General features: G+C 52.9%; 11 protein-coding genes across 11 annotated transcripts; 7 read left to right on the plus strand and 4 right to left on the minus strand.

The window, feature by feature from the left end:
• Positions 1-662: 662 nt before the first annotated feature.
• Positions 663-4806, minus strand: GT037_010274 (snf7 family protein; the record flags this gene model as incomplete). Its single annotated transcript, XM_038935321.1, has 8 exons — positions 663-750; positions 906-1177; positions 1461-1476; positions 1559-2905; positions 2954-3141; positions 3561-4319; positions 4368-4468; positions 4518-4806. 8 exons carry the CDS (start codon positions 4804-4806, stop codon positions 663-665), a joined length of 3060 nt encoding a protein of 1019 aa, XP_038782117.1.
• A 157-nt stretch (positions 4807-4963) lies between these two features.
• On the plus strand, positions 4964-6039 carry GT037_010275 (uncharacterized protein; the record flags this gene model as incomplete). Its single annotated transcript, XM_038935322.1, has 2 exons — positions 4964-4970; positions 5015-6039. The coding sequence occupies 2 exons, from the start codon at positions 4964-4966 to the stop codon at positions 6037-6039; spliced, it is 1032 nt and encodes a 343-aa protein (XP_038782118.1).
• A 1073-nt stretch (positions 6040-7112) lies between these two features.
• On the plus strand, positions 7113-8022 carry GT037_010276 (uncharacterized protein; the record flags this gene model as incomplete). Its single annotated transcript, XM_038935323.1, has 2 exons — positions 7113-7151; positions 7204-8022. The coding sequence occupies 2 exons, from the start codon at positions 7113-7115 to the stop codon at positions 8020-8022; spliced, it is 858 nt and encodes a 285-aa protein (XP_038782119.1).
• Positions 8023-8265: 243 nt separating this feature from the next.
• Positions 8266-8953, minus strand: GT037_010277 (secretory pathway protein ssp120; the record flags this gene model as incomplete). Its single annotated transcript, XM_038935324.1, has 2 exons — positions 8266-8750; positions 8815-8953. 2 exons carry the CDS (start codon positions 8951-8953, stop codon positions 8266-8268), a joined length of 624 nt encoding a protein of 207 aa, XP_038782120.1.
• A 187-nt stretch (positions 8954-9140) lies between these two features.
• On the plus strand, positions 9141-9386 carry GT037_010278 (uncharacterized protein; the record flags this gene model as incomplete). The annotated part of the gene is made up of 1 exon (XM_038935325.1): positions 9141-9386. The coding sequence occupies one exon, from the start codon at positions 9141-9143 to the stop codon at positions 9384-9386; it is 246 nt and encodes an 81-aa protein (XP_038782121.1).
• Positions 9387-9457: 71 nt separating this feature from the next.
• On the minus strand, positions 9458-10722 carry GT037_010279 (paxneb superfamily protein; the record flags this gene model as incomplete). Its single annotated transcript, XM_038935326.1, has 2 exons — positions 9458-10200; positions 10269-10722. 2 exons carry the CDS (start codon positions 10720-10722, stop codon positions 9458-9460), a joined length of 1197 nt encoding a protein of 398 aa, XP_038782122.1.
• Positions 10723-11230: 508 nt separating this feature from the next.
• GT037_010280 (p-loop containing nucleoside triphosphate hydrolase protein) lies at positions 11231-13309 on the plus strand (the record flags this gene model as incomplete). Its single annotated transcript, XM_038935327.1, has 2 exons — positions 11231-11378; positions 11430-13309. The coding sequence occupies 2 exons, from the start codon at positions 11231-11233 to the stop codon at positions 13307-13309; spliced, it is 2028 nt and encodes a 675-aa protein (XP_038782123.1).
• An 87-nt stretch (positions 13310-13396) lies between these two features.
• GT037_010281 (uncharacterized protein) lies at positions 13397-14217 on the minus strand (the record flags this gene model as incomplete). The annotated part of the gene is made up of 2 exons (XM_038935328.1): positions 13397-13941; positions 13998-14217. 2 exons carry the CDS (start codon positions 14215-14217, stop codon positions 13397-13399), a joined length of 765 nt encoding a protein of 254 aa, XP_038782124.1.
• Positions 14218-14596: 379 nt separating this feature from the next.
• Positions 14597-17629, plus strand: GT037_010282 (uncharacterized protein; the record flags this gene model as incomplete). The annotated part of the gene is made up of 3 exons (XM_038935329.1): positions 14597-15884; positions 15934-16561; positions 16606-17629. The coding sequence occupies 3 exons, from the start codon at positions 14597-14599 to the stop codon at positions 17627-17629; spliced, it is 2940 nt and encodes a 979-aa protein (XP_038782125.1).
• A 241-nt stretch (positions 17630-17870) lies between these two features.
• GT037_010283 (uncharacterized protein) lies at positions 17871-20076 on the plus strand (the record flags this gene model as incomplete). Its single annotated transcript, XM_038935330.1, has 6 exons — positions 17871-18112; positions 18170-18448; positions 18506-18564; positions 18905-19792; positions 19845-19864; positions 19930-20076. 6 exons carry the CDS (start codon positions 17871-17873, stop codon positions 20074-20076), a joined length of 1635 nt encoding a protein of 544 aa, XP_038782126.1.
• Positions 20077-21065: 989 nt separating this feature from the next.
• On the plus strand, positions 21066-22485 carry GT037_010284 (uncharacterized protein; the record flags this gene model as incomplete). The annotated part of the gene is made up of 3 exons (XM_038935331.1): positions 21066-21672; positions 21724-21749; positions 21811-22485. The coding sequence occupies 3 exons, from the start codon at positions 21066-21068 to the stop codon at positions 22483-22485; spliced, it is 1308 nt and encodes a 435-aa protein (XP_038782127.1).
• Between the last annotated feature and the right edge of the window lie 839 nt (positions 22486-23324).

Here is a 23324-nt window from a genome sequence, read left to right on the forward strand (position 1 = left end):
TCGTTTGAGCTGCTTGTTCGTAGTCTTGATGTGTGAGTCAATCCCACATCGGCTAAACGCGTTTATAATGAAAGGTAATCGAGCTCAACGAGCTGATCGAGACGCAAACCCCCACATGCGATGTGGAGGGGCGTACAGGTATACTTGGCTTCTCCTTCCTGGCTTCCCCTTTTCAGCTCGACTTGGCAAAACGACACAAGGTTTGCCCGGCACCAAGACGAGCATTCGAAAGTGAACGCAGACTCGCGTGTACATGTCGACAGGCTTACACTGATCCAACATCAGTGATTGATGGAAACCTCATTTTTGCACGTAAATATGGAGTTGGAGGACTGATGATTATGGGTCTGGGCGCCTCCTGGGAAATTTGTTAATATACCCGTCCAGGTATCCGAACCTACCATCCATAATTGATCGTCTCGCGAGTCTGATAGCATCACCTCTCGCACATTAAATTCATTGACATCGATGAAAAATTGCAATTGCCTACCCTCGGCTACTCAGCCGTCTTCGCAAAGTCTATAGAGCGTCTAGCCCATCCAGATCCGTGCTCACAAAAGAAAGATCGCATCCTCGTCCTCGCTAGCATATATACAGTTTCTGTGGTATTGCTGTAAGATTTCTGCCCATCTCGGGTCTTGTTGACGTGCTCGAGGTATCGTCTACTCCTTCTTGACGGTATCCGGGTCTGAGAGGATGCCCTCGGCTTCGAGTCTTCGTCGCGCCTCCTCTAGGGCCCAGGTCTGGATGCTGCCAGGCTGTTAGCTTTGACCAATCGTAGCATCTCCGCTTCGCTGTTGCTGTTCCTGTTTACCGCTACACCATCGCATGCCTATGACTCCTGCATCTGATCCATCTCTTGGCCCGTCCTCGGTCCATCTCTCACATGTGAAATTCGCACGTACCTAGTATCCGGCTTGAAAGCATAAGCCACAACGCCAAAAGCACAAGCTCCGCCGAATCCCCAGTACATGGCGTTCTCCCACCCCTCCTTCTCATACTGCTCGCCGGGCTTGACACCGAAGAGCCATCCGGATGGGGGGTCGTAGCTGGGTCCGTGGCCCGATCGCGTTGTTTGTGACTGTGAGAAGGCCCGGCGGGGAGCTGCTGTGCGGGCGGTAGCGGTGAGAGCGGTGCGCGAGGCGCTGGTTGCGGCGCGGACGGAGTTCATCGTCGTCTGCAGTCTCGCGAGGACTCAATTGAAGGGTGGGTAGAGTTATATGATCGTTCCCGGTGCAGGGGGGAGGGGGTTGTGGTTGATGCGGATAGGTGGATGATGACCGACGTTTGAGGTGACCTCGGGAGGTTCCGCATTCGCTGTGAGGGCTTGGCGTGGCGTGGGAAACTAGTGGCGTCGGAGCATCGTTAACTTTTGGTCACCACAAAAAGGACCCTATTCATGGCGTCCACTTCAATTTGGTGATGCATGACAAGAATGTGATACAGTCTCCAGAACGAACATGTAGTGTAACTAGTCTGTGGTATAAGAGCCCATAACGCCAATGCTATGCAGATGAACCAATCGAACGCCAGATGATCAAGGCATGCCTAGGCATACGCAGCTGTGCGCCTCTCTTCAGTATCCTTCATCTCGTCATCTGGCTGGCGAAACGACATCCTTGCCATGCTCTGAGATGCCTCGTCGACTTGTTCTTCTGTCTCGTCCGTCTTGACTGACTCCCTCTCCTTGCGCTTCTTCTCCACTGCTTCCAGTTCCGCCAGCCTCGCAGCAGTTTTCTCGGCTTCTTCCTTTTCCCGCTTCTCGCGATCCGCCCTCTCCAGTGCTTCGAATTCATCGTCAATCTCGCCCTCGTCGAGAGGCTGGTCGGTTTCATTGATGATGTTCGTAATCTCTTCCGTAGTCGCCATCTGTTCATTGACGGCATCAACAACACCTTGAACGCCCTCTGCACCGCCAACCTTCTCGTTGAGACCCTTGAGCGCAGCAGCACCGGCGCGCATGGCCTCCACGATCTCGACTTGATCAGCTGCGTGCTGTAGGTCTGTGTAGACTTGCTCGAGCTGGAGGGCAACATCGGAACGCTGTTTGAGAGCGCTCTCGGCAAGCTTCTTCGAGCGCAGTGCAGCTTTGGCGCGGACCATCTGCTTCGCAGCTACGGCCTCCCGTGCCGCTGCGTCTGCCAGAGCAATCTTCTCCATGATCGGCGATATCTGGGCGTTGATGTTTGCTAGTGTGTCGCGAAGATTGGCGATGGCAGCATCCTCTTCCGTAACTGGCAGAGGCACGTCCTCGTGCTCCGGCTTGAACTTGATCGTCTGCTCGTTGTAAGATATTGCTTGCTTGTCTCTGGCGAGGAATGTAAGGACAATGTCCAGATCGTTTGTCGTAAGCGGTGCAGTTGGGTTGAGTACAGTCGCGAAACGTTTCAGGAAGTCTGTTTTTGATAGCGCCCGATCAGCCGTAGACGTGTGCTCCTTCATCTTCTTCAGTATCTCGTCTGCAGCAACCTCCACATTCTTGACGACCACAAAGTTTCCAACCTCCATCTTGGCGGGCGCTTGTACCTGCCCCAAAACGCCAACCTGCCGCAGACTCCACTGGAGCACCTTCCATGGTGATGGTATCCACGATGTCTTGTATATGCTCTCTTTCGCTGTCAGGAAGTCTTTTAGGGGTACCATCTCCTTCTTCTGGACTGCCTCATGGAACACGGCCGGCAGACAGGTAGGCTTGCCATGCTGCGGGTGTTGCAGGGCTCGCGCGAGCTCGTCGGCGGCTCGTATGCTTAGGAGATCGTGTGTGGTGCCCTGTCTGGGAACAACACCCGCTCGCGAGGCATCGACAAGCGCCTTTGTCCATGCGGCAATGTTCGCATGGTAGCCCTCGGGGTTGATCTCGAGCTGTTGCCGAAAGTCTGCATAGAGCGATGCGAGGCGGTACTGGCTGTACTGGTCAGCAGTGCAGGGGTTGCCAAGCTACGGCTGGCCTTACTTCTTGAAGGCCTCTTCGTGCTGCAAGACGAATTCCAGCAGTTCACTCATGTCGCGGTCTGGTTCGGGTACCCACTGCGCCCGGCTGTGTTTGGAACGGAAGAGCGAACGCTTCCGCTTATGACGACTGAGCGTGGGGTCGTCGCTAAAGATGGAGACGTGGGGGCCGCTGGCCAGGTCGCGAGATGGCTTGCGTTTGAGCATGTGCGTGGTCAAAACAGCCAGAGTAGTAATACGAGGTAATTAGACGGCATCTATTAGGGTCTAGTGCAGGGTCAGATATCCTGGTAGTATTATGTAGACTATCGTACAATGCGGGCGCGTGCAGCTGTTTGCCGACGCGACGCGCTGTTTCAAGATACAACCCCACTAATAAGTGCCTTTCACTTCATCCATGTGACAATCGACTCAGTCACTGCCTATGCTCCACTAGTGTGTTGCTGTTTCCTCGCTTTCTGCACCCATACTTTGTAGAGGAAGGCCCTGCGTCAAGCGTTTTGTTTTTATGCGCTTCATGTTAAAGCGCCCGTTGCTATCACGAGCGAAAGAGGCTTGGTCATGCGGTCGTCGCAACGACCATGCTGGTATATCCTACTTCACTTTCTGACAACATTGATGCCGGTGTCATTCTTCTTCTCCATGAACTGTCGCATCTCCTCCAGGTCGTCCATGTCGTCGTCGCTGTCCTGGCTTTTGGGCTTCGTTAGAGGCTTTGCTGGAGGCTTTGACGTGGGGATTACTTGAGGAGCGTTCTGCGGTGGTGGATCGCGCATGTCTTTGGTCTCGTCCTCCCATGCCTTCCTCTCTTCTTCATCTAGCTCGTCTCGCCTATCCAGCCACCTCTCCTGCACGTCGCGGGCGTCCATAGTTGCCCCGTTCTCGCGCATAGCCATCTGCCACACTGTGTCGTTTGCGCCTTCTATGCCGCCCATCGCAAAGCCGCCTGCACGATCGATAGCCCGTAGCAGCGTCATCATGCTTTTCTTGTCTTCTACTGCGAGTGTCTCGAACCCTACCAGCGCAAAGTCCTCAACGAGCTCCACGATCGCCTTGTTGAGCGCGGAGAACTTTGATGTTGGCTCGTCGTCTGGGTCTACGTCGTTGGTGCCAGCTGTTGTAGGGCCTGGAATGCCAGACGTCTGTTCGCGGTTGAGGTGGGGCAGGAGGTACTGTAGATCCTGGACTTCGGTGTAAAAGTCGAGGTTGAAAGGCAGGTTTGGGTAGTTTCGGAGGTTGTCGATCTTTGTGAGGACGTTCAAGTGGGGCAGGTCCATCTGCAGCATGCTGCGTAGGGCGAGCAGGAGGGAGGAAACGTATAGCGACGGTCGCGAGAGAATGATGGAGTCGGTCAGGTGTACGACGACGAGCTGGTCATGTTAGCCCCCAGTTGCAGGCCATGGGTGGTGGGCGAATACTCGATACCCAAGTTTTTGTAGGCGGAAGAAGATGTTGCGCAGCGAGCCGTGGTGCGTGAAGAGCTCGACCTGGCCGGGGCAGTCGAAGAGGACATAGTCGTCTGGAGCCATTAGTATACTGGAAGAGAGTCGAGTGCTGTCACCACGAACCTCCAAGTTCCTTCAAGCCCTCTTCTAGCCAGTCGAAGTTGTGCTCCAGTTCCTCGAGCGCAAACAAGACGCCTCCGTTTGGGCCCAGGGTCTCCTGCTCCATGATGTCGTCTATTGTGACCAGGTCCCGGACGTCTAGAGCGGGCTGGTATGAGGTGTGGTCGTTGGCGGGGTCGAGGTTGACGACGGAACACTTGCGCTCGATTGCGCCCATGAACTGTTGCATTCCATCACAGTACGTCGACTTCCCAGAGCCCGGCGGCCCGATGACGAGCTGTGCGAAGGGCATGTTTGTTGGGGTGCAGTGACGAGGGAAGAAGCTGGGCGACTTTTGGAGGGGGCGTTAGCGTGCATCTCAGCTATTTGTTTGGTCTGCGGACTCCCGCCCTTGAGAGCTTCACTCCGACTCGCAGCTTCTAGAACCCGTACGCCGTGCTATCGCCAACATGTCAAGTAGGTCAGTCCAAGCCTGTCCGGGCCCCGTGCTAACTTGCCAGGCCAATTCGAGCTTGCGCAAAACCCGACCGAGCCCATATCGTCGGTCAAGTTCGCGACCAACAACCCAACACGCCTGCTCGTCTCGTCGTGGGACCGCCATGTCTACCTCTACGACACACATGCTGAGCCCGGCGGCAAGCTGCTCCAGAAATTCCAACATCGCGCGCCCGTACTAGACATCTGCTTCGGACGCGACGACAACGAGGCCTTTTCCTGCGGGCTCGACTGGGAGGTGCGCAGAATCGACCTCGAGACGGGCGCGCAGACCATCATGTCTACACACTCGCAGGGTGTTCGCAACGTCCTCTACTCTGCCGCGCACAACCTCCTTATCTCGTCATCATGGGACTCGACACTGCACCTCCACAATCTGTCGCAACCCGGCGACTTTTCTGCTGTCCGCCTGCCTTCCAAGCCCTTTTCCCTCTCCGCGTCGCCCACCAAGCTGGTCGTCGCCATGGCAAGCCGCGCAGTCAACATCTACGAACTCGACAAGCTGGCCGAGGCTGCGACGAGAGGTGGCGGTGACGAGGTCGCAGTGGAGCCGTGGCAGCAGCGGGAGAGCTCCATGAAGTACATGACACGCGCCGTGTCTTGCATGCCAAACGACGCGGGCTACTCCAGCTCGAGCATCGAGGGACGTGTGGCAGTCGAGTGGTTCGACCCGTCTGAGGAGTCACAGTCGCGCAAGTACGCCTTCAAGTGCCACAGACAACAGGTCGACGGCCAGGACGTCGTCTACCCAGTCCACGCGCTCGCATACCACCCAGTTCACGGCACCTTTGCGACAGGAGGCGGCGATGGCATAGTCGCCCTTTGGGATGCAGTAGCAAAGAGGAGGATACGACAGTACCAGAAGTTCCCTGCTAGCGTGCAAACCATCGATTTCTCCAACGACGGTAAATACGTAGCTATTGGGGTCAGTCCCGGCTTCGAGGACGGCGTCGACGATGTGCCAGACGGTGTAACCAAGGTCTTCATCAGAGAGTTGAGCGCAACCGAAGCGTCGGGCAAGAAGAAGTAGGCGTCATCAAGGTGCTGCCAAAGCTCCACGTTTGTCCGCGGCTGTGCCAAGTTACGAGATAAATATACCAGTTGGTCAATCGACCCCACCACCATCTCGAAGATCCAAAGTCAACCAAGGTTGGTCTCTTTCTACGCGTGACACATGTGCTTCAGCTCAGTTAACATACCTAAGGGTCTGTGATCACCACTGCAGGCAATGAGCACCGAACTTTGATACGTCGAAAGCCGGTAATACACCATGCAAACACATGGTCGAGATTCATTGCGAGCGTGCCAAACTCGATGCATGACAGCGTCGCTGTACTCGTGGGAAACGAACAACCGCTGAGGATGAAGATAGCTCCTGGTAGAACAAAGAGGCTTGTCTTTCCGAGGTTGTGACTTAGCTTAGCAAGAAGTGCAAAGGTGTTGTACCCTACGTTTACATATTCTCGAGTCTACCGTAGTATAAATCATCAAGATGGACTCAAGGTGTCAGTTGTACCTTGAGAAAAGAACAAGCTTCTTTGTGCCCTGCATGAGTGGTGCGAAAACCCCTCGTCCAACGAGCGCCACCACGTTCACATGCTTTGAGGCATAGTAACGCCCTCACGATAGAACGGACATCATGCACTCTATCTACGCCCTGTCCGCCGGTTTATGGTGTCGATGCTGACAGGACAAGGGTGATCATTCGTGCTCGTTCAATGAGCCGCAAGAGGTTTAGCTCGCGATGACCTTTATTGGCCAGGCGTACATACTTATCACTGACTAGCATTGTCTGCAAGACACGCGATTGGCGAGTACCATTACCATTTAGTTGGTGGGTACGGGATCATGCTGACGAGGAGAGCGAGTTGGACCTATTGGTGTAGTTTACATGCGCTAGCTGCGCTTCGTGCGATGCTTGTTGTAACAGTCGAAACGTAAATACGCGGTTTGCGGTTCATGTAGAATGTATAAAAGCAGTGCGTTCCGTTGAGATCGGCGCTCTTGCACTCTCCTCCTTGTCAAGTCCTCGCATCACAACTTCTCAATAATAGTCCTGTACCATCATCCTTCGACATTAGGCTATCTTCTAAAACATTCACCATGGCCACAGGGACATCCTGCTCAACAGAGTGCATCAAGGTGCTACTTCATGCTGCTTGACGTTACGTCTTCGCTAACCACTCCGCTTCAGGGCTCAATTCACGCAGGCAATCCCAAAGGTACCATCGAACAACTCCATGGCCTCTCCGTTTACATGGTTGGAAACCGAACCACTCCACGGGCAGTCATCTGCATGTACTCGGACATCTTCGGATTAGGTCTTCCCAACAACAAGATCATCGCCGATGCCTATGCCGAGTCAGGAGAGTACCTAGTGCTACTCCCTGATTTCTTCAAAGGCGATCCGGTTGGATTGAAGATTGCTGATGCATTGCTCCCTGTTGACGCCGCAGCCCAGAGTGCCTTTGCCAAGTACACAGGTATCCTGACGAACATACCATCTTTTCTCATGTGGCAGAGGAGGCATGGGAAGGCGGAGTCAGATAAGATCTGCCTCGACTTTATGCGGGAGCTGAGACGGGCGACGCCGAGCGAAAGGAAGATCGGCATGGTCGGATTTTGCTGGGGAGGGAAGTATGCTGTTCGCACGGGATTGGAGAGCAGCATGATCGAGATGGAGGGGGTGAAGAGGCCGCTTGTCGACGCGATCGTGGCGCTTCACCCAAGTCACTTGGTCGTTCCTGACGACGTCGAGGACCTGATGGTTCCCACGAGCTTCGGGTGGGGCGTAGAGGATTTTGCCGTAAGCTATGAAACGAAGAGCAAGGTGGAGGCATGTCATGCCAAAGCACAAAAGGAGCGCAAGGAGTTTCCGGAGATCGAACACAAATCGTACAAGCCCGGGAGACATGGGTTCGCGGTCAGAGGTAACCCAGACGACCCACAGGAGAGGAAGGCCTTGGAGGATTCAGAGAAGCAGGTGCTCGCGTGGTTCGAGAGGTGGCTTTGAAGCTGCTCCACCAATTCTGTATAGTTGTACCTAAGTGAACCGCAGCCTGAAATATCGCTGTATTCTGCGTTAGTCCGCGTCAATGTAGCATGTACTGGCTACCTCCAGGCTACAGGGTCATTCTGGTACAATCGTAATAATGTGCTTCGTAGTCCTAAATTGGTATATCGTCTCCGCATATCCAAGGATTTCCTTGATGCGGCCCAGCGCCATACGCCCATCCTCAGCCCTTTGCAAAGCTCATCAATTCCGCCTGTACTTTAGTGGGATGTTCTTCTCTACGACACCCCTGAGCTCCAGCCTCTCCCACTCCTCCTGTGCAGCCTCCTTCTCTTCATGCATCTTGAAATGCGCGATATCTTCCGGGTGGTTCAGGTCCTCCTCTTTGACGTCGTCACCACTGTGGTACTTTTCCCAATGATGAATCTCGTACTCGTACTCGTCGTCACCGTGGTGTCCTGGGCCCATGCCAAAGTCTGGAAGCTTGACGTTCTCTGAGTCCTTTTGTACGAATTCGGCCAAGGTGATGGAACCGTCTTTGTTGGTATCGAACATGTCTAGGATAGTCTGGACGACCATTTGCTTCTTTGTCTCGGAGATGGAGGCGCTGGAGGGGTCTTCGAGGCCGTAGGTTCGGCGGATGTCGACCGCGGTCCAGAGGCCGGTGCTGTCGTAGTCGTGTAGGTTGAAGAAGGTAGTTGCGTCATAGCCGGAGATGTGGTGCTCCTCTGCGAGTGTGTCAGACGCTGCTCTTTCCTACGCGTTCATGTGGGGATCCCGGGAAGTCTATACCGGCCATGTGTCGCGTCGCCCAGTCGGCGTCCGGTGGGACTTGTACTTGCGCATGCTCATTCCCGCCATGCGCCGAGGCGTTGAGGGCGCATGACAAAAGCAAGAGCGCGCTAAGCGGCAATTTCAACATGCAGTTCATGGTTTCCTGGGGGCAAGTCGCAGGAGAATGTACCATGTAAAGGTTGAGTTGAGTCGTAGCCCCAATGTTGACGGCCAGGGGCTCGGTTCAACGACTGGCCAGCCGCCGACACTATGTCATAGGGGTCTAGACATTTCCACGTGCCTGCGTGGCCTTGTCGCCGCACCGACAACACCACAAGCTGACAATGAACGTTCTACTCCTCCTGAGCCTGCTGCTCTTCATACCATTTCTCTTCTTTCTCGCATTCCTTGCTGCATCTTCTTGCATGGGCGACGGCTTCCGCGCAAGATTTGCCGGTGTCACATTCAATCCCCGAAACGCATCCTTTGGTCGCAACTACACGCGAGGCTTCGGATCTGGAGCAGGGAGCGCAGGCTGGGAACAAATTGAGATGGAAGATATGCTTGGAGAGGACAGCGACTCGGAATGAACAGCACAAGAAGTATGGCTCGACCGCCTTACAGGGTATCTTCATCTACACACTACCGTCACACGCGCCTCCTAGAACTCTAGGTCCTGCTTCTTCGGCATCGCACTAGCACCCGCCGCCTCTCTTACAGCCTCCTCCTGCGCCTCAGTGTCGCCCTCCATCGGTGGCAGGCTGAACTTTGCAATCACAAACTTGCGTCTGCTCAATGTAAACGCCATGTCCTCGCCCAAGTCTTCTGCTCCACCACCACCGCCCTTTTCGTGAAACACGGGTAGTTTGTGGACGGCAAGCATGCCCTGCGGTCTTTCCTCGTCCTTTGTGGTGCCCGCCGATTGTGCAAGTGCTTGCATGCGCGAGTATGGAAACGGAGACAATTCGAGTACACCGTCTGAGAGGATCTCCATCCAGCGGACCAGCCCGGAGGATCTTGGATACAGGGTCAGTGGAAGCGTGACAACGGCGGTCAGACGCGTTTGGTATTGCCGGAGGAGCGCGCGCAGAGCATGGAGAAACTGAAGTATGTAGGTCGGATGGGCCGACGAGGAAGGGTATAGCGCTGGCGAGAGGAGAGAAGGTATCACAACGCGATGTACCGTGTGTGGTGGCGTTGACTCGAGCTGCTGCCGTATGTTCTGCAGAATCGAAGGGAAGGGCGAGGCAGAAGCGCCTGTCGGTGGAGGTATCGGCACATAGTTGATTGCTGTCCCTACCGGAAGCGTGAGACGTTTGGCCAGATCAAAGGTATGACAGAAGATTGTCTGCTCTTCTGCTGCTGCGTCGCCTTGGTTCGTTGTTCTCTGCGCATTGGGCGAGCCTGTCGCAAGCCTCGTCAAAATTGTTCAGAATATAATTGTGCATTCCCAGAGTATATACAAGACGCACCTCTAGCACTCTCAAATTGTCCAAGGCCTTCATACCTCCACGCGATCTTCATCTTCTCTGCTCGCTCCTTTCCTTCCCTCCTCTTGTCCGACTTGTCTTCTGATATGCCAGGCAATTCCCTACCCCACACTTCACCCATGCCTACTACGTGCACCTTGTGCCCCTGCACCACACCTTCCGCTGCGTAAAACCTGAGCAATGCGCCGGCATAGTCGGTCGTCCCGCTCTCGCCTATGAGTATCGAGTTTCCCAGCGCTAGCCCAGCATGTCCTGCGAGAATGCCATCGAGCGAGGGTGTACCGGTGGATGTGGTGGGGCGGCCATCGATGGGTGAGGGTCGTACACCGGGGGGCGTTGGCACAGGTTGAGCTACTGCAGGAGAAGAGGGCGAGTTCAACGCGTCTTCTCCTGCTGGTGCGCGAGACAGTGCTATGTTGCGCTTGCGAAACGCCATTCTGAGGTGTTTTGAGCTGTGAGTCGCGACTCGAAAATGTTAGAGGGGCTATCGATAAGGCAAGTTAGTGCCAGACGTCATCCAGCCCTTGACCTGCCAGCCTTTCGCGAAATGAATCCATGTACTGTGTAATGAAATTGCCGCCAGACTTTGGGGCTTGCATTGCATCTTGTTATCCAACCCGAAGCACCTCAGTCCTGGTCTTTGTAGCACCAGTAAGACAGTCGAGCCTGCCGGCTTGGATCAACCTTAGCTAACTAAAAAATCACACACTTGAACAAATCTCGACTTCCTGGGCTGATCTGGTTGGTCGTCAAACTACTCTCAGCACCATCCAGTAGGACCATCGCATTCAGGCATTGAACTACCCAGGAATGCATTACGCTAAGTCGTATCCGGCTAGAGTCTCTCCTTAGGGTGCTTCTCCATCGAGACCCTTACTCGATGCTCTCGGCTTCCCAACACCAATCTATCTTTACTTCCTCCTGAAGCTCCATGAAATTGAGTCATGGCAGAAGATGGGGATATTGAGTCTGCTTTGATTCCAAGTCTGTATAAGCCGCCCGCGTTACTACCAATTGCACAACTCAAAGATCAACTGCTCTACACGATAGAGACGTACCCTGTGACTATTGTCGTCGGCGAAACAGGCAGTGGTAGGTTATCCCGTCCACACAGAACCAAACTCAGGGGCTGATTTTGTCCAGGCAAAACAACGCAGATACCAAAATTTCTGCTTGAGGCGGGCTGGTGCAATGGCGGCCAGCAGATAGCTATCACCCAACCCCGGCGGATAGCATGTACCAGTGTAGCTGCAAGAGTAGCAGAGGAACTAGCGACACCACTCGGCCAGAAAGTTGGATACAGCATTCGGTTCGAAGATGTTACGTCTGCCGCCACAAATGTAAAGTTCGTCACAGATGGATTGTTACTACGCGAGATGCTTGTCGATCCGCTACTCTCCCGCTACTCCGTTATCATGGTTGACGAAGCACATGAGCGCAGCTTGTCATCTGATATACTGCTGAGTCTATTGAAGAAAGTGCTGGTGAAAAGAGAAGACTTGCGCGTCGTTGTGAGCAGCGCTACACTCGAAGCCGAACGCTTTCTTGACTTCTTCAGCCCCGACCAAGGCGAGAAGGTTCATGGAAAGAGCAAGGAAGAATTTGGATGCATTGTTGGTATCGAAGGACGCACATATCCAGTTGAGATTCAATACTTACAGGAACCAACAAACAACTACGTCGAAGCATCAATCGACACAGTCATCAAGATTCACGAGCATGAGAGCGAAGGTGACATTCTCGTCTTCTTGACAGGGCGCGAGGAGATAGATGACGCGATTGATAAACTGGGCGACCGTATTGCCGATATGTCTTCGTCTCAGCAAAGACTCATGCCTTTACCTCTCTATGCCGGCCTGCCCACAGAAGACCAGAATCTCATCTTCACAAAACCACCGCAAAATACGCGACGCGTCATCTTCAGCACCAATATTTCAGAGGCGTCTGTGACCATTAATGGCATCGTTTTCGTGATAGACTCAGGGTACGTCAAGCTCCGCGCCTACAACGCCAATATTGGCATCGAAGATCTCGCCGTCGTCCCGGTATCGAAAGCCAGTGCCACACAAAGAGCAGGCCGTGCAGGTCGAACGAGACCGGGCAAATGCTTTAGACTGTACCCGGCAAGCGTATATGAAGGCCTAGAGGAAGCCACGTTTCCAGAGCTCGCCCGCTCAAACCTCGCCCCCGTAATCCTGCAGCTTCTTAACTTGGGAATCACGAACGTAGTGCGATTCGACTACCTCTCCCCACCGCCATCAGCGCTCGTGACACGCGCTCTAGATATGCTGTACTCTCTGGGGGCCTTGGACGCTCACGCTCGGCTTACAAAGCCCTTTGGTATGCGCCTGGCAGAGCTTCCTCTCGAACCAATGCTTGGGCGCGCTGTGTTGAAAGCGGCTGAGCCAGAGTTTGGTTGCTTGAGCGAGATGCTCACGATAGCCGCTATGATGACGCTCCAAGGCAACGCTTTTGTATCCCATGATGGGGGAAAGAAACAGCTCGATGCAGCGAGGCGGAAATTTGCCGTAGCAGAGGGTGATCATCTTACACTATACAACGTGTACGAAGCCTTTGTGAAAGCTGGTATGGGAAACACGGCATGGTGCCACTCGAACAGTCTTAATCACAAGTCCCTCGTCAAGGCAGTCAGTGTCCGGAAACAATTGGCTGCCTATCTGGACCGTTTTGGCGTCAAGGAAAATGTTCTCGCATCCTCGGGTGTACTGAGAGTTGGTGGTGCCCCACTTGCGGAGCGTGTCCGCCGCTGTTTGACAACCGGGTTCTTCGCGCATGCTGCGAGGATGAAGGCAGACGGGACTTTTACGACTGTGGACGGGAAGACGACACTATGGGCTCATCCGAATTCTGTGTTCTTCACGAGGAAGGCTGACTGGGTTATATACACGGAGATTCAGTCTACGAAAGACAAAATCTACATTAGAGATTTGAGTACAGTGGATATGGACTGGCTGACACAGTATGCGCCAGAGTACTACAAGATCAAGAATGGCGGTCGATGAGATGGAGCAGAGCAAGAATCTTGCGGGTATCTATCAGAACTAGAGGCATAATTACATAACATCGTGAAATGGCTGCGTGTCGCGCCATCACTTGCAAGCTTCCACAAATAACTCGCGCATGCCCTTTAGGAAGCCTGCTAGATCGCGTGTCTCGTTGAGTCTCTCCACAACTGTCTCGACTTCTTCGCGCTCAACCTTGGGCCGCATCTCTAACACTCTGTAGTCGCGTTCGCTAGTGTCTAGCTCAAACCACGCCTCACGATCCCACTCTCGTTCGTCGACGTTGGTATACACAAACTTGAGTCGATCGTCCTTGCCAAGTCCCTCGATTCTCAGTCCCAGATAGTTTTCCCAGAAGTCGAGTTCCGGCTCGTTGTACCGGCTCTGGCCATCGAGGTATCTGCGGTGCTTGAGTTGGGCTTCGCGGCGTGCGGAGATGGTCTTTTGCACTTCAGCAATCTGTGTGCGGAGGCTGTCGCGATGCGCCAAGCGCTCGTCGCGCTGGAGGGTAAGGGCGGAGATGGCCTCTTGCATCTCAGATGTTTCTTGGGATTCCTTGGAAAGAGTCTGGCTGTGCTGGGCTGTCTTGAGTTCGAGAATCTCAATGTCGCGCTTCTTCATGCGTTGGTCCTCTGCAGTGGAAGTCAGCATACAATCGTCAGCGCCGAGACAAGCCATGCCAACTTACCATGGAGTTCTGCAACGTTCATGCGAAACTGGTTGCGTTCTTCGAGCACTCGTCTTCGTCCGTTCTCGATAAAGGCGTCAAATCGTGTAGTGAACTGGTTCATGCGACTGCGCAAGTCGTCGAATCCGAAATTGATGCTGGGTAGTTGGTCGGCCATGGACGGCGCATCGTGCGAGGAAGCGCGCATGGTAGTGCTAAGTGAGGGCTCGAAGGTCGTCATGGTGGGTGTGTTATCGCAGGGTACTCTCAGTATTCTGTGGTGCGCAGTGATTTGCAATTATGTCGTGGATGCGGTTAGATGACGGTGACGGCAGGAACGGTGGTGACGGTAGCGACGGTAGCGACGGTTCCAATGGTTGCTCCGTAAACAAACATCCGCGCTAATGCGGCAGGAACAAGAGCGGGGCGCCTGCACGTGCCGACGCGACTTTTGGCGCTAGCGGAACTTTTTGGTTTGTTCACTCTCATCATCGCGTTCGGCATTCCCAGGTTTGACAGACACCTTCTCCGCTCCCGCCTACGACCATTTGCTTCCTGTGCCCGAAGTATGAGTTTATACCGCAGCGCTGTTACCGATCGAGAACCTTTACGACAGCCCAATGGCTGACAAATCGCTCAAAGACCTGAACTACGGCCATCCTGGCGTCGCGAGTTATGATTTAGAAAACAGAGGATGGGCCTTTGCTAGGAACTATAAGAAGCGGGTCTTCAAGCAGATTCTAACTCCAACGACCTCGTCTTCTACGCGAAATCATGCGACACCTAAAACAGCACCACCGTTCTCTCTAAAAACACCAGTGAACAGGACGAGCATACAGGATGAATTCAGCAATACAGTTCAAGACGACCCCCTGCTCGCTCCGGCTACGGACATAATTCCGGACCTGGCCTTGGTATCTGCTGCTATCTCTTCCGCGGCTTCGACCTATGACCCTCTCGTCAGTGGCCTTTTATCTTTCGGTTCAATCACGCCCAGGGGTAGAGATGAGGCGTGGCGGATGGCTGCGTTGCCCACCGGTGAGACCGGAAGTATACTGCAGTTGTGTATTTTGGATGACGAAACGCATGGTTGGACAGCCGAACCGAGGCCATGGGTACGAGGGCAAACCTTGAAAGCCGCAGAGAGCGGATTCTGGAACGAGGAAGCGGCACCGATACAGCAGGTTTGCTTTGCACATTCAGAGAAAAAACGGCCTTTGCTTGCCGTGCGACTTCCCACCCGCACTGTTCTATTTCACCCGGACTACGACCGTCAACCACGCGCTGCCGCAATTTCCCCGTTCTACCGTCTGCCAGCTTCCACCATCCAACCGAACCGCATACTCAGCATACACCAGAACGATACAGGTGGCTTTGCTCATGTCGATGTTGCCTTTAACCCGGACTTTCAATTACAGTTTGCGCTGGTCGACCAAAGCCAAACGTGGAGTGTATGGGATATCGAGCATCAGCTTAGGCTTGGCAGATATTCGGCTTCATGCATGCTCCGCGGAAAGGTGAATGAGTCGGATGACGGAGACACAACTGGCCAAGACGGCTGGGCGAGGGTTCTCTGGGTCGCCGATGTTACGACCTTGATGGTTTGCGATAGGCGCCGCTTGAGCATCGTTAGCATCAGGGGCGGATCAACTTCGTATTTGCCTTGCCAAGAAATATTCAGCGAACGGTCCGCGGACTGGATTCTGGGCGTCAAGTTGCATCCAAAAGACCGCAGTAGAGTATTCGTCTTGACCTCTACTCGACTTTTACTGATTGCAGTCACTCCACCGAGTGAGCTCCCGTCAAGTGCCGACGACACAGGCGCCAAGATACTTCTATCATGGCGGCACTACAGGGGCGCTGAAGATTTTACGCTTGGATTGAGTGCGCAGATGCTGGCAGACGATGGTATGTGCCAGGCTCAACATGTGTGAGAGGCCGACTGACAGATGAACAGAGACGTGCGTGATGATACATTCTCGTGTCAATAACCTTGTCCAAGTATACAGCTTTGTCGAGCGTGATTCTGGGCTCATTACCGCCCCCGACCCCACTCTGCTAGATCTATGCCTTCCGGACCCAGGGCAGATTACAAACATTCTAATCGAGACAATGAAACAAGGAGAGTTGAGGCCCGAGATTGGCTTTTTCCAACTATTTGTGACGCAGTCTGACTTGAGCGTCCACGAGCTCATTGTATATACCCGGACCTCCACGGCGGACGACAGGAGCGAGGATGATTATGCCATTGCGGACTTTGAGCAAAGCACGATAACACGTCCCAGGGATCCCCCAATCAGGTCTCGTAAGATCAACAAAGACGACGATTTTGTAAGCCCCGACGGACTACCTACAACAGTATTGCCATGCTCGAAAATTGCAACGCCACAGTCGCATTGGCATGACAATCTAAATGATAGTACTGCGTCCGAATCACGAAACAACAGCCTCTTGGGTGAGGTGATGTCGCAGTCTAAGAGCTCAGCAGAGGAGTCTGGCGCGAAGGATGCGGTGGCGGTCATGGACCAGGTGAACGAGATGCTGGCAACTGGTGCAGACCTGCCATCTTTACCATTGGGTACTTTGTGAGTAACCCTTGCTCACATCAGGTCTAAACTAACATTCTCAGGATGGAGTTTACGCGCACGCATTTTGACGTTGCAGATATTGACGAAGCTTCGTCCAACTTCGAAGAGTTGTTTTCTTCCGGATATGAACAAGACACAATGGATGTTCAGCGTATTGCGCCTATGCACGTGCTTGGTTTGGCTCACGACAGCAACCCTACGATTTCGGACGTGTACGACACTATACTCCAGACATGGATTGCGCCTCTTCCCACAGAAGTGCCGATCCGCGTTCGTCAACGCTTGGAACGTCTGGCTAGGCGGGTTGCCACAGAACTGATGTTCTCAAGTACCTGTATACGTGATGATCGAAGGCCTGCCTCTAGCACGCATCATGGACAAAACAAGGGCAGTGGTGTCGCGTTGCCCATCTTGCCATCAAGGCCCAAAGAAAGTGCTTTCCATCCCGTTTCAAACTATCCGATCTCTCAGCCACTACCGACACCACCATACTCATCTATGCCTCCGCCCTCTGTGCTGGGGTCATCTCCGCCAGAAGCGACTCCCACTCCTCCCGCCCTGCCCGACCCCCTCAGTCGCCTCAACAAGTATCTCCCGACTTCCAAAGACCCGGCGATAATCCACCCGAATGTGGCTCAAGGTCTCGCGCACTGGCAGTTAGGATGTGATCCTCACGCGTACGATTGGGCCAGCCTAGAGCGTGCTCTCCAATCTGAAGATCTTGACGAGGAGAGCCAACTACAACGCGAAAAAGAACGCAAGAAGAGAGAACGCCGGGAAAAGCGTCAACAGCGCGAAAACGAGCTTATGAAGGCCAAGCTTGAGCTCACGAGGAGTAATACCGTCAGTCAACCTACCGCGTTCCCTAGAAGCTCTCCAGGACCCATGTTGGGCGGCATGGGGAACAGCAGTCAGGTATCAAGTCAAAGCCAAAGTCAAAGTCAGATCCAGGTACCACCTCATGGCGGCAGCTTCATGATGCCGCAAAGCCAAGTCGAGCGCGGCAAATTTGGAGGGAAGTTGGACAAAAAGAAGAAGAAGAAGGGTAGGATTAGTGGGTTCTAGTCTCGATGGCCTTTAGGCATATACAGAACATGCACTTCCGAAATGATGTCTGATTCGGTGCCGTCATCAGCGCGGAAAGAAGGAGGATCTTCCCCTCAAAGTGGGGTTGGAGGGGTAGCCTCCCGATACCACCAACTACATAGCTTATCCTTACCGCGGATCCGTTCCTAGGTATCAAGTACTTCATTCATCATCTGCGTCCACAAACTATTCCACAATCCCTCTGAACAACCAAATCAACATGTCAGGTTTCCCATCTCTCCAGCCCGCTTTCACAGTCCGCGTTGACATCGATGCGCCGATGCAAGTTGGAGGCCAGCATGGCGCGCAGCTGGTCATCGTTCCAATGGTTTCCGGTACGGTGAAGAGTGAGGAGGGCTTTGAGCCGAAGTTGGATGGAGAACTACATGGCGTTGGCTACGACTACATTCACAATGATGCCGACGGCGGAAACATGCGCTTGGATGTGAGGAGTCAAGTCAAGTGAGTGGAAGGCTGACAAGATCGCAATAGGCAGAGCATGGGCTAATGGTTGCACAGAAACCACGACGGCACAGTTCTGGCGATGTATTACAAAGGTACTGTGAAGCTCACGCAGGGAGTCGGCAAAGTGCTGTCTGGTGCGCCCGATGCTAAGACAACCGACTATGGCGATTCATTTGTCAACTTCTCTTTCGAGACGGGAAATGAGAAATACAAGGAACTTCAGAATGGAACCTATGTTGCTGCGGGTCATTTCGTGACGGGTGAAGGCAAGCCGGGCGTTGTGGTGGAGTACAAGGTCAGTAAGGTTGTGTACAACGCCAGCCAGGGCAAGATGTAGGAGGTAAGTCTGCCATCGTATCTTTGTTTGATGGGAGTACTGATTTCTCCTAGGGTTACTGTGGGAACATCGCGATCCTCGTACTTACTGACTGTATCAAATGCCTGTATCGGTTCTCCGCTCTCATGTCTTGACCCTCTTTGCTAATGCGTGCTGAACTACCTTCACCTTGTCTCTTCAAGCCATCTCGCAGGATCGCTGACATCTGTAGTTCGTGACTGATATAGAATAAAGTCTCACTCACCTTGACTAAACATTCTTATCTATTACTGCGACAGGTAATACTATGCGTTTATCTTGACGCTCCTGGTTCTGTTATACCCAGGACTCACTCTTGCTCCGATTACTCCACGCTTTCTGCACCGTAGTATCATTGCCATCTTCTGGGAATCAACCAAGAGGTCAGCATCCCTGCATTACGCTTGTGAACCATTGCTAATCTGATGAATCAGACGCTCATTCTGGACTCACCAGTAGGATGCCTGTGCTACCGCAGCCTCTCATGGGTTTGGCGAACCGGTACACTACAGCCATGTTTGACAAGCATTATGAGGACGAAAACTATCTCGGATTCGAGACGCTTGTCGACCCCAATACCTACAACATCCAGGTCAAGGCCTACATGGACAAGAACCGATGTCGTCTCCAAGATCACATGTTCTTAGTTGGCACATACCACACTCACTTCGGACGCCAAAAAGTATGGGCGCGGCCCACGGGCTTGGAGGTTGAGTATTACCACGGCTTGCCGGAAGCGCTCGAACTTGCACGAGTAGATGATCTGTTCGAAAATCGCATCTACTACGTCCCGCCGTTCAGCTACATGTCCACCTCTCAGAACACGCGTATGAAGAAGGAACGTGTTTACGGTACGAAGGTAGTTGAGACAGTTGTCAACGTCGTCTTCCTGAAGCAAGGCTGGCTCGTTCACTTCGAGGTCGACTCTGATACAGATGCGCTGGAAGCTTTCAAGTATGCTTGTATCAACTATGAACCGCGGAAGACGGAGGCTGCGAACATGGCCAAGGTTAAGAAAGAGAAGGAGGACTTGAATGAGGAGTATCAAGCTCGCGCTTGGGGTCGTCAGAACAATGATTGGGATAGGGGATCATCTTTTTCTCATGCCAACGGCCAGGACAGAGACTCTCCAGGAGGACTACCATCTCCACGCGTCAAGACTGAGCCTATGGATGAGGACAGCAGTCTTTTCCAACCCCCACTCATTCCGAATCGTGATCCGCAAACCCAAGCCGGTTTCCCTCCTCGAAAGGGTGGTACACCAGCATCCGGTCTTTCACATTCTCCTATACGCCGCCCTCCGGCTCCAATCATTCCACGTCGTAAGTGCGTTGATCTGATTCTCACATTTCCTAGCTAATGTATTTGTATCAGGCCGCCAACCACCCACATATGTGAGTATATCAGCTTTGTTGTCATCCGTAGCAAAGACATCAGTTTCATCGCTAATTCGTGACAGACACAGACACAGGCCTACGAGGCTGACCTCCGCACACAACTACAGCAGGCAAACCGTGCTCGTGAACAAGATCGTGCTCAGCTACGGCAGGCGGAGGAGAGGATCAGAGAGCTCGAGGACATTCTCATTGCCATGGGCGGATACTAGGGTGGTCGGTGGCCAGTTAGAGAGCGAAGTTGCTGGAATGGTCCCGCCTGGATCAATTTCCTTCAAGTTGACTGTGCATGGTTTCGTTGAGCAAAGGGGAACAGGATAGACAGATGAACGTTACACTGGATCACTGGGAGATCATCACAGGCGAAGAGAGACGGAAACACTGGAACAGATTGACAGTCGGAAGGACATCAAGTCGAGGAAAAACGTGAGAACAGACCTTCTTCCACATGTGTCAGCAGAATAGTATCTTCATACGAGTCGAATCCAGGAGAGGAATATCGAAGAGAGTACTCATGGTAAAAGGTACGAAGATGCCACAGATGATGAAAACGACAGTAACTACAGTACTGACAATGACTATGGGGTGGGACTATTGGGAGGAAGAACATTATGACTGGTGAGTAGTAATGGAGTGAATCCGTGCGGTTGCAAGGTTGATGACCATCATGCCCAAATTTCCATATCCAGCGACGCCTTCTCATATTGATCGCACTTCGTCTCCAACATCAGTTAGTCGCGGCGGACCGGCCACTTGGATAGACACTGAGATATGCTTTTCTGTTGATGGCAATACTTTTGCCTCATTTGCATACATAAAAACCCTCGAAACAAGGCTGTCATTCCCTTCGCTCCGCCACCTCATCATCACTGCTCACCTTCACCTCGTTGATAGGATATGGGGCGTTTGCTCCCACTTTTAGTGCGTCTCGCGTCAAGTACAGCTTCTCCGCACTGGTGACTCTTCCTACAACAATATTACTTACCTGACCATCTGTCGCTACAATACATGTAAGTTCACGAGAGCACATATATCTTCAGCCTTCCGCTAATTATTAGACTATTTCACTACACCATTTCACCTACGCATCACACAGTTCAGCTCGCCGGCTACCATGATGGTGAGAAAGAAATACGTGCTTGGTGATTACGCCAAGTGTAGCACGGGTAGACTGGCAGCTCCATTTGCTAGCATCTCCAATATGGAATCTTACGAATTCGCCGAAAAGTTATACGTAGACGACAAGCACCGTGCCCACCGGTGCCACATGCTCCTTGTCGGCCACTACTCACGGAAGTCCGGAGGTCCGCCAGTATGGGCGCGTGCAACAGGTGAACGAGTTTGTTACTACTCGGGAGCTGGAACTCAGGTCAATCCGTTAGTTCAGGATATACACTCCTCGAAAGTTTACTACGACCCCCCCTTCAGCATTATTGGTGGCTCGCAAGACTACAGTAATGCAAGGCCTGGTATGAACCCGGAACGGAAACTTGAGCGCGCGGTAGTCGAATCTGCAATCAACCTTATCTTTCTGGCGAGTGGCCGCCTAGAGAAGGTCTTCGACGTAGTGAACCCGGACCTACTGGGTAACTTCAAACTTGCGTGTGCAAATGTAAACCGACACCGGAAGCCTCTACATATTACCAGCGATGCCCTTATTCTAGGGGCGAGTGTGATACCACGTCGCGGTGACAGCACTCTATCTTTGGAGCCGCATGGACAACTTCACAGCAAGGATTTGGTTCCGATCGATGCACGAAAACGACGATTCGTAGACAGCAGGGATTTGACCAATGATTCGTCACAGGGTGATTACAATACCGATATATCTTTCGGACTCTGCTAACAATTTGATGTAGCCTTGATCAAACGTGCACGTCTATTCGTAAGTCATCCCTTACCTTCAGCAGGTGAACTTCGACAATGGTCCTAATCTCATGCTTCAGGATCACATCAGTAGCTATGAAACAGAGATGCGCGCGGAGTTGGAGCACGAGATGCTAGATCTGAGGGCTCAGCTCGAGGAACAAAAGGCGAAGACCAACGCGGCAAAAGAAAGACACAGGCGAGAAAAGACCAAGCGTCGGGAAGCGCAGGTACAATCTAAGGCATGGAAAAGGAAATATACCACGCAACAAGACCGACCGGAACAAGCCGTATTAGACGTCAAACCAGAGGAAGAAGAAGAGGAAGAGCAAGACTGGAAGTCCATGCTCTTCGAGCAAGAGAGACAGACCGAGCATTACAAGGTCAAGTTTATCGCAATCAAGGAGCAGAAGGTTCAGTGGGATATGGAGCAGAAGAAGATGAGTGACGCGATCTATGCCCTCGAATCCAAGATCGCGCGCCTGAAAAATCAGATCGGGAATTTGGAGGCTAGTTCCGGGAAGCAAAAGGAGAAGCTCGTGAAGCAGTCACGAGAACTTGCCAAAGAGACGGAAGCACGAATTTTCTGGCAGAGGAAGCATGCGGATTTGCTGGCTGACTCACGAGACCATAGACTGCATCGTACCAACTCAGCAGCTCGCCAAGATCAAGACGTGAGAGCTCCACTATACGGTAACCCTACATCACGTCCGTCGGCATATCGTACATTCAACACAGGAGCACACTGGAACTGAAACTGCGATCCATATGAATAAGATGGTGTGGGCTGGGGCCGATCGAAGCAGAATGATTTGCAAGTACTCTATAGAAGACTAAATGAGCCAAGTGCAATGCTTTCACTGTCCCCATAAGTCTTCGCGTCTAGAGTTACAGTCATAGGTTGCAATCAAGTAGATATTAGCGCATCCGAAAGATGATGTTTTCCATCTTTTAGAAGCACGCCAAGGCACCAGATGACCAGCTTCGCCTACATCCTGTCCCCCAAGATGTGGTTCCGACCTTTCCTACATTCTCCGAAGAATGACCAACGCCGTCGACCTCCAACGTCTCCTCAGAACCTCAACTCAAGCCCAAGCCTCGGGTGGGTACCCGCTCTACATCCAACTGCATTGCTTTTCCGCGGCACGGCTTAGCGTACCCTCATGACCGTCCCCTCTCCACTTTCCTACTGCAGTGTGGCAGCACCCGTCTCCGCGAGTGTTGAACGGCGTTCAATCACCCACCACACCACAAGCCAGGTAGGTAACACGATAAGACCGCATGCGGTCAAGCATTGCTTCTGAAGCGACTGGGCCTCAAAAGTGTTGGTCGGATGAGTGTATGCGCAGTACCGTCGTTATCTGGCAGAGATCTATCAGAATCGTACGTTGAACAAGGATCCCCACGTCACGGCCATCAGTACAGTACCAAACATCCTCACCGTTTCATCCGCCGACACCGTGGGGAGAAAGAACGCAAGGCGGCCGTTTGTTAGTCGTATATCTTAGTGTGGGACACGTTGTGCAGGTGAGCTATTTTCCGAACTTAAAATGGCGCTAACTTCAAGGGGGTCGGGAGGTGGATGACGGATGGA

This window comes from Alternaria burnsii (assembly GCF_013036055.1).
Source record: "Alternaria burnsii strain CBS107.38 chromosome Unknown 726, whole genome shotgun sequence".
In the NCBI taxonomy this organism is placed as follows: Eukaryota; Fungi; Ascomycota; class Dothideomycetes; order Pleosporales; family Pleosporaceae; genus Alternaria; species Alternaria burnsii.